The following is a 14,870-nucleotide window of genomic DNA, read 5'->3' as shown; positions in this document are numbered from 1 at the left end:
AGACGACGACGCACCGGAATGCGCTCGGCGGGCGCGCCTTCCCAAGCGCGAGGGCCGCGCCCCAACCTCCCACCCCCGACCAAGGCGCTGTCCGCGGTGCTGCCCGGACCGCCCGCCGCCCCGCAGGCGTTCAGGCCCGAGGGCCGCCTCCCCAAGGCCCCAGGGGCCGCACCAGTGCCTTTCCTAAACCAACCCCTTGCCCGCCCAGCACGAGGACCCACCCGAGGCTGAGTCCCCTGGGCGCCCTCTTTCCTCACATCAGGAACTGAGAAATAATTGAAAAGACCACGTTCAGAGAACGGAAGGGATAGGTGTCTCAGAACGCCACGCCTGCCCTGGCTTCCAGAGGTGGCCCAACTCCTCCACACAGCCACCTCTGCACCTGTCCCTCGGCCCCAACTTGGCTGGAGCCTCCTGCTCCAGCTGGGGCCGCACCGAGGACGGACCACACTTCTTCCAGAACACAAATTTATTTGGCATTCGGATGAAACGGTTCTCACAGCATCTTAAGAATTAGTGCCAACCCAACCAAAATAAACCCAAACTAAAAACCCTTAGTGAAAGGAAAACATAAACAGGCCTTGAGACAACGGCCTATAGACACCCACCCCCACCAAGCAGGTCAGCAGCTCTCACAGGAGCACAAGACTCTCAGCCAGGGCTGGTTGGGATTCGCCTGACCACGGAGCACAACCAGATCTCATGACGGTTGGCCTAGGCAGAAGGCCGACCCAACCTCTCCCCTTACTCCCCCACCCCCATCCCCAGTGGAGCTCAGCCCCTGGGGCACTAGCTCCTGGGGACACTGCCGGCAGCAGGCAAGGCCTGAAACAGTGCTGCACGTGGGCTGAGCAACCCCGGAGCCCTGGCCTGTCCAGAAGCAGGCCCCCATCTGTGGCCCCCACAGCCTGCTCCGGGCCACCCCCTTAGTGACTCCCACATGCCCAACTGGCCCAGCAGTCCTTCAGTCCCCAATCCCACACATCTAGTGCCAGACGCCCTGCCCTGTACACACGGGTCTGAGGCCTGGGCCAGAGACATGGGGGTTGGGAGGGACCCTGAGCTGTTGGGGACAGGATCCTCTGGGGCTCCACGGGGGAGCCCACTCCAAAGCAGGAGTGCTCAGGACCCTCACCTAGCACCAACAAGGCCTGTGACAGCTGCTCAGTGCCCAGAACACAGTGGAGGCAGGACACACGTTCTGCTTTGTCTTCAGCAGCCAGTGCAGCCACGCTACAGTCCCAGCCCTTGGCAGGGGGAGTGCAGGCCTGCTCAGCACGCAGCCTGCCCGCGTGGGGCTGCCTGCAGCACTCTGGCTCCTGTGGGCCAAACCCTGGTCTGTGGGCAACTTGAGAAGCTCATGCTGCCCCGGGAAGAACAAAACGGTCCCCAACGGGAGACTGTGAGAACGTGTCCAGAAATGGACTGTGCCAGCGAGGCCTGTCACCACAGAGCACCCACTTCAAGTCATCCCCCGCTCACTGCTGGTCTAGGAGGGCACGAGGGGCCAGGGAAGGGCTCCCTGCTCTCAGCTGAGGGCCACGCCTTGGGGCCGCCCAGCACGCCGTGGCTGGCCCTGGAAAGGGGGGGCCCCAGGCCTGAGTCCCTGTGTACCGCCACCACCTGCAAACACTTAGACACATACACACACATACGCACACAGATACACATGCACACAACAAAGAAAAGATCCAGACATTCAACGTAGAAAAGATATGAATGTGCTAAAAATCGCACAAAACCCGCTTAACCTCCAAACCTCAGAAATGCTAAAAACCCCATGTCAGGAGACAAGACCACTGCCCAGAAACAGGTAACAGTGACCCTCAGTCAAAGGCCCCCCAGGGTAAGACACCCAGCACCTTGCTGCTGGGGACAGGAAGGTGGCATGCGGCCACTGGGCACGTGGCTCCAGTGGTGGCGGTGGTGGGCAGGAAGTGGACTTCTGGGAGATGGACAGCCCAGGATGTGAATTTCAGCCATCCCTCCCCCCAAAGACACAACCCTTATGGCACAAACAAGGTGGGGTGGGGGCAGGCCAGGTCCAGGGGCAAATTCAGCAGGAGTGGGGGCTCCAGAGGGCAGCAGCCAGGAGCCAGCCCCAGTGGAGGATCCAGGGCCAGGACACTCATGCGTGACTAAAGGCCCCAGCCCGACCCCAGAGCTGCCCAGGGCGGGCCACGCATTGTGTTGCCGGGGAGAGAATGGTTGGGGTGGGGCCCAGGCCTCCTGGTGTGCAACTGAGCTTCACGGAGCCCAGCTGGAAAGACAGTACAGAGTCCAGCCTCCTTCCCAACTGCCCTCCTCAGGGCCTTGGGCACCTCGGGCACCAGGCCAGCCCCCAGCCCCCACAGCTGGATGTTCACAACTGGACCTGGGGGACCACCCCCAGAGCAGCCCTTGCGGCAACCTCCAAGGCCATCTGCCCCAACTGCACTGACAGTCCTCAGACACCCGCCACCCGGGCGCGCCTTCTCGAGGCGTCTATCTAGCGGCGTCTAGCTAGGCGTGCGCAGCAGCCCGGGCTCCTCTGGAGGGCGCGTGGCAGCAAGCAAGTCCATCAGAGCTGGAGTGTCCAGCCCCACTAGAGCGTATGGCGCCTCCTTTGTTCCCTGCTCCTGACACATGTGGTCTCACCAACTCTGTCATCCTTCTGCCGTTTAAAAAGAAAAAGACAGTGACCCAAAGCTACGCGTGTGTTTGAAGCCCCCAAAGACCCTCGGGCAGGTGCTGGCGCCCTGGGGGCTGGTGTGGTGTCTGTGTGCCCGCCGTCAGGGGTGTGGCTGTGCAGCTGGGTCCAGGCTCACTCAGGGGCCCCTCAAGTCTCCCAAGGGGATCAGCGTTTTTCTCGACGGCAAACAGGTGCTCCCTGCCCATTTGGGCCGCGGGCCCGCCGTCCTCTACACCACAGTATTGAGGGAACTTCGGCTGTGGCGGCCGCCCCCCGGCAGCGCCTCTGTGGCCAGGGCACTGCCACTCTGGGCGGGGTCAGGGGGCACAAGGAGGACACTGCTGCTGTCGGCTGAGTCTTCCAGTTCGGCCAGAGAGGCCCTGGGGGTGGGCAGGGGCTGCTCCAGGCGCCGGGGCGCTGCACCCTCACCACCACCATCCCCTGTGGTCAGTTGGGCGGCCTCTGCTGGCTCAAAGGCGTCATCATCTGCGGGAGGAGATGGAGGTCAGCAGGGGGTGGTCCTGGCTCAGGGTATGCTCTTCCTGCTTGCCTGCTCCCACCAACACTGCCGGGCAGGCGAAAGCCTGCCCCACGGGGCTCCACCGTGCTCACCCCGCACCTTTGCCATGCAAGTGGGCTGTGTGGGGCTGGAGCAGGGGTACAGCCGTGAGCAAAGCATGATTGTGCGTAGGGGACACGCTTTGACTGAGTCAGCAGATCAAAGGGAGGGGAGGGGGAAACCCTCTCAGACTCTGGGGGTCCAGGCAGGGCTCACATGCATTAGACATGGGCTGGAACACGGGGGCAAGTGCAGGAGATGGACCAGAGCAGGCAGCCCCGGCCAATTGTCTGGGGGTCTGCAGAACACCCTGGTCTGAGGGAGACCTGGTGGCAGCCCCTCCTTATTCCTGCAGGTGCTCTCTGAAAGCTCGGGGCTCAGGGACCCAGCACCGCCGCTCCCCTGGCCGACACCCCCAGCCCAGCAGTCCTGCCATCCTGCCCCGGGGAGCATTTGCTCCCCTGCAGCCTGGTCTACGGAGGCATCTGGAACTCGCACTCCCAGAAGCATCCCTCGTCCTACCCACCCTGGCCCCCTGGACAGCATATTGTGACAATCAGTGTCCCAAGGACAGAGGTCAAATCCAAGGCTTTCCTGCCGGTGCAGACCACAAAGGACGGGACTAACTGACAGGAACAGACCAAGAATACAGCAGTGCCAGCCTTGCAAAGCCCAGCCTGCTGTGTTACGTGTGCATGTGTGTGTAACACACAGGGAATCAGGATGGGACACCTGCGTGCACACCAGGGACAGGGACAGGTCAGGCCATGGGCAGGACACCTGCTGTTCTTTCTGCTTCACCTGTGAGGAATGATTTTCCATAGTATCAGATGAACAACAGACTCAAGTGGCCGCTGGACAGGAGGGCATGCCGAGGGGGTGTCTCCTCAGCTCACCACACGTGCACCATGCCTGACAGCCCAGCGTCCGGGCACCCCACTCCCCACAGGGCCCTGCTGAGGGGGCCCCGAGGGGTGCTCACTAACAGGAGTTCCCGGGAGGGAGGCAGGGGCAGGGAGACCACTGCCAGTGGCCACCTGCGACCCTGGGAAGAGTGTGCCCACCCCAGACGGTGGGACCATCTTAAAGGGAAAACCAAGCAAAAGCAGAAGGCCAGGCAGAAGTTGGGGGGCCACAGGGCCTTGGCCCGCATGCCAACTGGTTGTGACCCATGGCTCCCTTGCCCTGGGGGTCACCTGCAGGGTCGTAGAACATGCTGTCCGGGTTGATGGAGGCCTCGTAGGGTGGCGGCGGGTCATCGGGTTGGTCGATGTCCGGGTACTTGTACGCGGTGTAGGGAGGCGGAGGGTCATGGAAATGGAAAGTACCGCCTTCCCCATCGTCGGAGAGGTGCAGCGGTGTGAGGCCTGTGCCGAACCCATCTGGGCCATAATCAAAGCCAGGGATCCTTCGGCCGAGGTTGAAGTGGTGCACTGGGCGGTTGGAGAGAGAAACAAGCCCGGAGCCATCACTCCTGGGCTGGACCTGCCACGTCCAGGCCCAGGGCACCCCGCACTCCGACAGTCACACGCCTGTGCCCGGCTGCTACCTGCCATCCACACTGGGAGCCCCACCCACCCACCCACCAGCTCCGGCCCGCAGAACCCGGGCTCTCAGCGCATCTGGGCGTGACCCGCGACGGCCTCGGCGTGCTGCCCACCCTGCAGCTCCATCTCCAGGAGGGCTCACCGTGATGCGGGGCCTTCAGACCTGACACATGTGCCCTCGGAGGCCCTGGGGCCCTAACACAGCAGCTGTGGTCCCTCGTCACCATGATCCTCAGCCCCCCTCCCCACAGGGACTGGGAAGCCTCCTGGCTTGCTCACTGAGACAAGGGGGAATCTCAGAAACTCTACGCAGGCACAAGCTGTGGCGGAGAACGTGGGCTGAGGAGGGTGGACCATGCTCCCTAAGCTGCCACCAGCCACGGGTGTCCAACGTCTTTAGCGGGCAGGCTGCCCCGGCAGGTGCCCACACACCCTGGGGGGCCAGGGCTGGCGCCCCTCCCACCACACTCGTGTGGCTCAGCCTGGGAGTGGGAGCAGGAGCAGGCAAGGCACAGCTGCCGGGCAGCCCTGTCTTCCTCCTCCCTGCCCTGGGACCGCCACCGAGCCACTGTGTGGGAGGCAGGGCTGGGCACTCACGGTTTGCTCCAATCAGGGACTCAATGCGCTCCCGGCGCCTCTGGCGCAGCCGATGGACCATGAAGAGCAGCAGTGACAGGATGAGGAAGGAGGACACGCAGCTCACAATCAGACGCATCCCACTGGCCATGGAGTCCAGCAGGCTGCTGCCGTCTGTGCGGACGGGGAGAGCTGCTCTCAGGAGGGGGATTGGCCCCCCAGGCAGTGTACCTCCTAACCCCTCCTAGTGCCAGGCCCCGCACACAGCCACTGGGATGCTGCAGCCCGGCCTCAGCCCCTCCTGAAGGCTCTGTCGCTACCCCATTCCCCACCCGCCCCCATTGCTGGGGTTGAGCCCCAGAAGCCACTCGGGGCTGGACGGGGTGCTGAGCAGGACTGTGCATCCGGCCGCAGCACCCAGGTCCTCCCTGATGCAGGGGAGCTGAGGTCAGCAGGGCTGTGTCAGTGACCTGAGTTCAGAGCTTGGCTTCAGTCCTACGGGGGGCCCAGAGCTCTCTGCCCCTCCCCTGCACCCAGCAGTGCTCACATGTGGAGGCTGGGGTCACCTGGACCCCACAGGTGATCCAGAGAGGATGCAGGTGCAGCTTCCCCTGGACCCCAGAGTCCCTGTTTACAGCCCCTGTCTACCCTCAGCCCTGTCAGTGTCTGTTCTGATTCTTTTTTTTTACCTTTTTATTTTATATTGGAGTACAGTTGATTAACAATGTTGTGTTAGTTTCAGGTGTACAGCACAGTGATTCAGTTAAACATACACGCATTGGCTATTCTGATTCCTGACCTCCCCACGCCCACCCTCCTGCCCACCCTCTCTGTGGGTGGGGAGCCTGGGGGCCACCGCCAGGGACTCAACTGCGCACTCACGGTCTCGTAGGATGGAGAGGGGTCACCCAGGGAGAAAGTGTTCACACGGGAACCCCGCCGCCAACTCACGCTCCTCTCCCCATCGGGTCATAGCGCCCGCCCGAGTAAGGCTGGGCAGGGCCTGCTCTGGGCCAGCTCCGTGGTGGAGGCCCAGGGTCCCACAGCAGCTTCCTCGGGGTGCCAGAGTCCGGCCTGCACCCAGATGTCTTGGGGCAGAAGCGGTGGGGGCCTAGTGCCTGGGCAGCAGCTCCGTGGTGAGCACCAACCCCGCCCCACCAGCCAAGCGTCCCGAAGTCCTCTGCTTGTGGAGGCTGCAGCTGCAGGGCGCTCTGCTAAGGGCCCTGTGCCTCTGACCGCACGTGTCCAGGGGCCTCACCAGGGTGACTCTGCACCCCCGGGGACACTGGCAGCTTCTGGTGATACCTTTGGCGGTCCCCAACAGCAGGCGGGGGAGGCACTTCTGGCACCTGGTGGGCAGAGGCCGGGGATGCAACTCAACATCCCACTGGCCACTAGCTCAGGGTCTGACCTGACTTGCCCGGCACACACCAGGCTTGTTGGGCGCTGCTAGGAGAGGTGCTGGTGCAAGGCAGAGAGGGAGAGAACGGTGTCAGGCATTCCCAGGGCTCTCGCCTGCATGAGGTTGCCACTTCCGCCGAGTCACAGAATCGGAACCAGGGGGATCTGGGAACACCTGCCTCCAGACGCAGCGTGGAGGCCAGGGAGCTTCACTGGGCAGGAGTGACCTGAGCCATGGGAGCCTCTGTGTCCACTTCTGCAACAGCCACATGGGCAAGTCCCCAACTGCCAGCCCTGAGGAGACACTTCACAGCCAACACAGGTGCCAACTGGATGGCCAGGCTCATACTGGCCCTCCTCCCGTGGGGCCAGAAAGCTTCCCCCAAAGCTGCATTTACTGCTGACAACACTGGAGTAAGTGTGTGAAAGGAAACATCCTCTCATTAATTAGCTGCTGTTCTGATGCCGGTCTCAAGGGAACATTTCATCCCCGTCCGGGAGGAGGTCTGTCAGCCCACGGGGCTGCTGTTAATTGGTGGCCAGCTCAGAGACCCCAGGGTCGGGGGGTAACTAAAGCAGCGGGCCTCTGCAATGACTAATTCCTGCTCAGTCCTAAAATAAGCCCAAGGACACGGCCAAGGTCCCTGACCGTCATCCACGGTACTCACCAGGAAGAGGTACCAGCAGTCAGACATGAAGAAAAGAGTACTGTCCCAGGGGGCAGAGGCCAGCCAGGGGCCCCCGGGGGCCCTCAACATGTCAGGTCCCTCCATGGGGTCCGGACAGTGCCAGGCGGGGCTGCCTGCTGTGGTCCAGGCTGCAGGTCCCTGGCCAGCCCTGGGCCCCGACAGAAGACACATAATGCTGCAGCAGACACTGCTGAATGGAAGGGGCCCCGGAGGCCGCTGGCCTGACCATTGGTCTGATGCCTAAGCCTGCCCAGGCCTCCCCAGGCCACCACGAGGAGCTTGGCGCCCCACTGGGCTCGGTGCCAACGACAGCATCCAGTCTCTGTGGAGGAAGCAGGTGGAGCTGAAGCTCAGCAGGAATCGGAGGCGGGTGCCTGGTCCCTGATGCAGGCTCTGCTACCGGCTGGTGCACGGCCAGCACCTCACACCTCTCGGCCCCAAGCCCGGGCACCAGCGTAGGACGGAAGGAGAGGCCGTTGCTCAGCGTCGATTTGTTTCCTGAATGAGCTGAATGACCGCTGAACATCTTTTCAGGTGCTTGGCTGACTTCGTGCATCTGCTCTGGTCAAGTGTCATTTTAGAGCCTCTGCCCATTTTTTAACAGGGTGGTTTGTTCTCTTATTATTGAGTTTTGAGAGTTCTTTATATACTCTGAATACAAGACCTTTGTCCGATCTGTGTTTCTCTGTTGGTGGTTTATCTTTTCAATTCTTTAAGGGTCTTTCAACGAGCAGAAGTTTTCAATTTTGATGCAGTCTAATTTATCAATGTTTCTTTTGTGGACCATGCTTTTGATCTAAAAATGTTGCATATCCCAAGGTTACAAAGATTTTTCTCCTGTTTTCTTTTAAAAGACTTAATTTTAAAAGAACATATGTTGGGGGGAAGGGATAAATTGGGAGATTGGGATTGACATACACACACTACTCTATATATAAAATAGATAACTAATAAGACGCTACTGTGTAGCACAGGGAACTCTACTCAATACTCTGTAATGGCCTATGTGGGGAAAGAATCTAAAAAAAGAGTGGATATATGTATATGTTTAACTGATTCACTTCGCTGTACACCTGAAACTAAAGCATTGTAAATCAACTATATCCCAAAATTAAAAATAAAAGAACGTATGTTTTCTTCTAGAAATTTTATAATTTAAAGTTTTACATAGGTGTATGACCATTTTGCAAGAAGTGTAGTGTAAGGTTAATTTTTTTGTTTTGCTTATGGATGTCCAATTGTTCCAGCTCCATTTGTTGAAAGACTATCCTTTCTTCATTGAATTGTCTTTGTACCTCTGTTAAACAGCAGTTGACCACATAAGTGTAGACTATTTCTAGACTCTCTATTCTGTTCCACTGACCTATGCGTCTATTCTTGTGCTAAAAAATCACAGTTTTGATTACTATGACTATATAGTAAGTTTTATATCTGGTGCTATGAATCCTCCAACTTTGTTCTTTTTAAAAACCGGTTTGGCTATTCTAATTCCTTTGCCTTTCCACATAAATTTTAGAATCAACTTGTTAATGTCTATAAAAAAACCCTGCTGGAATTTTGGTTGGTACTGTATAGAATCTATAGATAATTTGGGGAGAATTAACCTTTTAGTGATATTGAGTCTTCTGATCCATGAACCTTTTATTTCATTTATGCCCTTGATTTCTTTCATCAGTGTCTTAACGATTTGTAGCATACAGACGGTGTGCATATTTTGTAAGATTTGTACCTAAGTATTTCATGGTTTTTGGTGCTACTAATAAATGGTACTTTTCTTAAAAATTTCAATTTCCAACTTTTTACAGGTAGTATATATAAACATAATGGATTTTTGCATATTGACCTTGTATCTGGAGACCTTGCTAAACTAAACACATTTATTAATTCTAGCAACATTCTTGTAGATCCTCTAGGATTTTCTACGCAGACAATCACATCATCTACAACAAGAAATGATTTCATTTCTTCCCTTCTGGTCTGGATGCCTTTTCTGACATTGCCCTTGACCTCCCATACAACCCCGAACATGGTGTGAGAGCAGACGTCCTAGCCTTGTTGAAGGAGATATTTTCCTGGTGTCTCTTTCCTTGGTGCAGTGTGGGCAGTTCCCAGAAGAGGATGCTTGGCCTGGGAGGCAGTCAGAAGGCTGCAGAAGCAAGGCCACAGTGTGGGGCAGGGTGAGGCCTTGACTGGCCTATTCTGGCTGCACTGGAGAGAGGCCTGTGGCAGCTCTGATCCTGCCCAGATGCCCTGAAGGCCGTGGTCTGCTGAGAAGTCCTCAGAGCTGGGTGGGCTCCACGGGCCATGCATGCCCACAGATGAGTCACGCTTGTATATGTTTGGTCATTCTTACAGAGCCTGGACAGAGAGTCAAGGCAGCAGAAGTCAACTCCTGAGAAACGGAACCAGGAATCCTGGTGAATGACTTGTGAAAGCCAGCATTTGACTCCCGTGGAAGGTGAGTAAGCTGGAGGCTGGAGTGATGTGGCTGGGGCACAGGAGACCTGGCAGGCACCCAACTGGCTTGTCAGACATCTGCAGGCATGTGCCCTTCAGTAGCGGGTACCATCTACCCTGTGGGATGGGGAGGCCTGAGCGCACCCCAGCTCCATGTCCCCTGCTGGCTCCTCGCAAACATGGCCTCTGCATGCACCACAGCCAGCCACACAGGTTTGGGATACACGCCAGAGCACCCGGCCCGCCGAGCCTCAGCCAGCCTGACGCTGTCTGGCTTGCCCTGATGGCCCTGGGGAGCAGGACGGCTCTCGGTGTGTGGCCCTCACATGTGGCTCCAGCTTCCCTCCATAGGTCCTGCCCAAGCCGTCCGCTGTGGGGCCCACAAGCCCGTGTCGCTCACATTGAAATTCATGCTTCTGATTTACATTTCTCTTGAGGTCATGAATTCACAGGGAGATGCCAGCTGCTCTGGCGTGGAGAACAATCAGATGCGTGAGTTGCTGTGCTAAGGGCTGAAAGGACAGTCCCACCCGCTGCTCTTTTATCAGAAGTGGAAGGAGGAGGGTCACCCAGAGACCACATGGCCCCTGGCGTCCACCGTGAGTCACCACCGAGTGGGGAGGAGTTTTATGTCAAAACTGTGGGTAATATTTAATCTTTTTCTTAAAGATTCTAACAGTAAAGACTGATAATGGCAAGCAACAGAAACTGTCATCACCTTCCACGTCACCACACTCAGAAACAGGAAGCGCTCCAATGGGGACCACGACGGAAGCCAGTTCTGAGTGTAACCAGGAGAGAAGACAGGCCTACAGCCCTTGGTCACAGCTGCCATGTGAACACGCAGCCCCACGCAAGGCCGAGCTCGCCATCTCACCTGGGTCCAGGCACATGAACTTGCAGCACTCCTTAGGGTCCTTGCGGTACTGCTGGCAGCCCTGGGGCCGCTCGCACAGGGCAGCTACGCACATCTCGGGCTCCCCTCTGTGACAGGTGCAGCTCAGGCACGGATCGTCCCCTTTGGGGGTGAAGTAGAACCCTTCATCCACAACGTTGTCCTTGATGTCGACACATGTCTGACCTGCAATAGGAAGAGATATGTGGGTCACCAGCCAGAGGAGCCCTGACTCCCCACCCGGGCCTGGGCCAACATGACAGCAGAGGAGTTGGCAAGATGGATCTGAAGCACCCCCTTCCAGGGTGGTGGGTCTGCCCGTGGTCACAGGGAGGGGCTGAGAGACCGCCTGGCACACTGTCAGGACAACACGTTGCTCAGCATACCTGGCCACGAGCAGACAGCAGGGACAGAGAGCCCGGGGAGAAGCGCTTGCTTTCAAGTGCCTAAGCGCATTACATGTGAGATTCCCTCCATTATAAAATGCAGGTATCACGAGTATCAGCCCTTTTAGCATCAGAATGTATCTCAAATGAGCCTTGGGAGACGGTCCACTGGAACTGAGACACACAGTGAATTCGCACAAAGCCGACTGGTACCAGAGGAGGAAGAACTGCTGGTGTGAGACAAGAGGGGGTGAAGGAGCAGGCCCTGAAGCGGGTAGGAGACACGCCCAATGCTGGGCATGAGGGCTGAGGCAGGGGTGTGGTTCTCCTCAGGGACACGAGGAGGAGATGTTCTGGTCTCTCAGTGGGGTAGGGACATCTAGGAAAACTCGCAGAAGATGCCACACCTTGGGTCTGTGCCACACTTGACTGGAGTCAAATCTGTGTGACCCACATGATCAGGAGTGTGCAGGGCAAGAAACTTACATAAAAGTGTTCCTGCTCAAACAGAGGGAGGAAGGATGAAGAAAATGAGCAGAGCCCTTGGAGATGCAGGAAAACCATGTGGAGACACAACGGACAAAAACGCCCACATTCGCTGCAAAGCAGAATCCTGCACATCTAGGAAGCTCAACGGACTTCAAGTAGGATAAACACAAAGAACAGACATGGCACAGGGAGAAAGCGGGAAGTCAGAGAGGACGGAAACCTTAAAAAGAGCAAGAAAAAATGACACAATACTTATTGTGAACCCCAGTAAGATTTCCTGCCAAGAGGCCAGAAGGCGGTGGGATAATGAATTCTAAGTGCTCAAAGGAAAAGCTGTCAACCAAGAGTTCTCCATCCAGCAAAGCTGTCTTTCGAAAATGAAGACCTTCCCGGGTAAACAAAACCTGAGAGAACTTGTGCTTTCTGACTCCCAGGATAAGAAACACCAAAGGAAGCTCTGCAGCAAAAAGCAGGTGACCTTCAGAGAGTAATCTGAATCCATACAAAAAGCCGAAAAGCACTAGAAAAGGCAATTATGTAATTATAAGACAGTATAAATGCATATTTTTTCCTCCTTTATTCTCTCAACTTAATTAAAAGGCAGTTGTATAAAATAATATATCTATAGTGTAGTGCTGGGCCCATAACATATGGAAAGGTAATATACCTGGAATGTATGTGCCAGTGACAGTGAAAGAAGTGTGTGGAAGCAAAGCTGCAGTGGGCAAAGGAAACGGCTGCAGATGGTAAAGCAATTACAACTGTGCAGTGTTGGGTTTTTAACACTAAGAGATCTAATGTATACAGTACTCATGCTGCAAAGAGAGGAAAAGAGAATGGAGTTTCACAGAAGTATGTGACAGTGTGATTTAGAAGAAACATATATTTGGTCATTCAGATGACCAACATACACTTCTCATATACATTTGGTCTTCGCCCACAGTTCCTGGCTCACAAATGCTTGGAATTTCCTAAGTGCAGAGAGTGATACAGGAGTCTTTTGTTCTGTGATGAAGTGACTTTTGGAATCTGATTGACAGGAGGACCGACCCTGTGATCAGAGGGTTGGAACTTTTGGTTCCCATCCCTTGATTTCTGGGGAAGGGGTGGGTAGGGGCGGGTGGAGGTTGAATCAATCATCAACGGCCGATTTAATCAATCATGCCTATGTAATGAAGCCTCCATAAAAACCCAAAAGGACAGCTTTCTGGCCTTTTTGGAAAGCTTCCATGACACGGAACCAGACCATTCTGCAGGCCGCTGTGCTGGGCACCAAGCTCCCCAAGAACAGAGCTACTTCATTGGGGACCTCGCCTTATGTGTCTCCTCATCACAATAAATCAGTAATCTAGTGGGTAGACACGTTTCCTGAGTTCTGTGAGCTGTTATAGCAAATTAATCAAGCCTGAGGAGGGGTCAGGGGAACACCATTTTACAGCTACCACTGGAAAAGAAGGAGACTTTAAGTAAAACAAACAAAAACTACTATGGGTAAAAAAGGTTCGATTAATGATTGAAAGGTTCAACTCACCAGGAAGATATAATAATTATAATGGCTTATGTCCCTAACAACACGATCTCAAGAAAGATAAAGCTAAAATTAGAGAGTATCAAGGAAAAATGGATGAATCAACATCCATAGTGAGAGATTATAACATGTCTCTTTCAAAAACTGATGTATCATGCAGCCAAAAAAGATCTGAGCAAGAGCACCAACAAGACTGAGCTACCAGATGTATAAAAACCCTGTGGCCGGGAGTTCATAAAGATGAATCAAAGAGGCAAACCTCCAGTGAGACTGATCAAGAAAAAGGAAGAGTACGTAAATGATATCAGGAAACAAAAGGAGAGCACAATGACAGACATACAAATGCTTCAAAAAAATCATAAGCTATTATTTAGATTAGATTACATGGGCAATGCCCTAGATACACATGACTTACCGAAACTGACTCAAGAAAACTAGGAGATGTGAATACGCCTATAGCCATTAAAGGAACTAAATCAGTATTAAAAATCGCACATGTATACACACACACACACACACACACACACACACACACACGTCTTAGCTCTGCCCATTGAAAGGGCATAAAAGCAATGAGCATTAACTAATACATAATGCTCATGAAAGAAATAAAAGAATATCTAAGTAAATGGAGAGACATACCATGTTCGTGCATTGGAAGATTCAACATTGTAAAGATGTACATTTCCCCAGATTGACCTATATAGGTTTAATGCACTTCTTATCTAAATCCCAGCAAGGTTTTTATAGACAGATAAGCTTATTCTAAAATTTAGGTAGAAAAGACACAGGCTCTAGAACAGCTAAAACCATCCTGACCTAGAAGAATAAGGTAGGAGGAACCACTTCCTGATTTCAACACTGATTATACAGCTACAGTAATCAAGACAGTGTGGTAATGCAGAAGGTTCAATGGAACAGAATAGAGAACCCAGAAATATACCCACACAAACATGCTTGACTAAGTTTTGACAATGGCACAAAATGCAATGAAGGCAAGACAGCTTTTCAACAAACAGTGCCGGAGCAACTGGACATCCACAGCAAAAAAATGAAGCTTGACCTAATTCTCACACCTTATTAAAAAATTAACTCAAAATGGATTATAGACTCAAATGTAAAATACAAACTATAAAACTTTTAGAACACAACACAGGGTAAACTCTTCAGAATGTAAGGCTAGGCAAAGAGTTTTCAGACCTGACACCAAAAGAGTGACCCATAGAAGGAAGAATTGTTAAACTGGACTTCAGCAAAACTAAAAACCTTTGTTCTGTTAAAGCCCATGTGAAGAGGATGAAGACAAGCTACAGAATAGGAAAAAGTACCTGTAAAAAACTCATCTGCCAAAGAACTAGAACCTACAATACATAAAGAACTCTGAAAACTCAACAGTAGGAAACCCAAACAATCCAACTAGAAAATGGACAAATGACATGGACAGATATTTCACCAAAGAAAATATACAAATAAGCACACGGAAAGGTTTAACATCATTAGCCTCAGGGAAATGCAAACTAAAACCATGAGATAGTACTACATACCTATCAGAATGGCTAAAAATTAAAAATAGTGAAAATCACAAGTGCTGGCCACGATGTGGAGAAAACTGGGTCACTCTTACATGGCTGGTGGGAATGTAAACACTCTGAAAAAGTTCACTAGTTTCATA

General features: G+C 54.0%; 1 protein-coding gene across 4 annotated transcripts in view; it reads right to left on the bottom strand.

Moving 5' to 3' along the window:
* Window positions 1-451: 451 nt before the first annotated feature.
* DGCR2 (DiGeorge syndrome critical region gene 2) overlaps window positions 452-14,870 on the bottom strand; it is a 69,090-nt gene continuing 54,671 nt past the window's right edge. For 2 of the 4 annotated variants that reach the window (XM_060121699.1, XM_060121698.1), the window contains exons 7-10: window positions 10,778-10,981; window positions 5,375-5,545; window positions 4,427-4,663; window positions 452-3,157 (exon numbers count right to left, since the gene is read on the bottom strand). In XM_060121699.1, coding sequence (XP_059977682.1) covers window positions 2,901-3,157; window positions 4,427-4,663; window positions 5,375-5,545; window positions 10,778-10,981 — 869 coding nt within the window. In that variant the 3' untranslated portion in view covers window positions 452-2,900. The remainder of the gene's footprint in view (window positions 3,158-4,426; window positions 4,664-5,374; window positions 5,546-10,777; window positions 10,982-14,870) is intronic. The other 2 variants (XM_060121701.1, XM_060121700.1) reach the window with 1 other exon arrangement.

Source organism: Lagenorhynchus albirostris, chromosome 14, assembly GCF_949774975.1.
Source record: "Lagenorhynchus albirostris chromosome 14, mLagAlb1.1, whole genome shotgun sequence".
In the NCBI taxonomy this organism is placed as follows: Eukaryota; Metazoa; Chordata; class Mammalia; order Artiodactyla; family Delphinidae; genus Lagenorhynchus; species Lagenorhynchus albirostris.
Note: the sequence above shows the minus strand (reverse complement) of the source record. Positions and strands in the feature narration are given on the sequence as shown.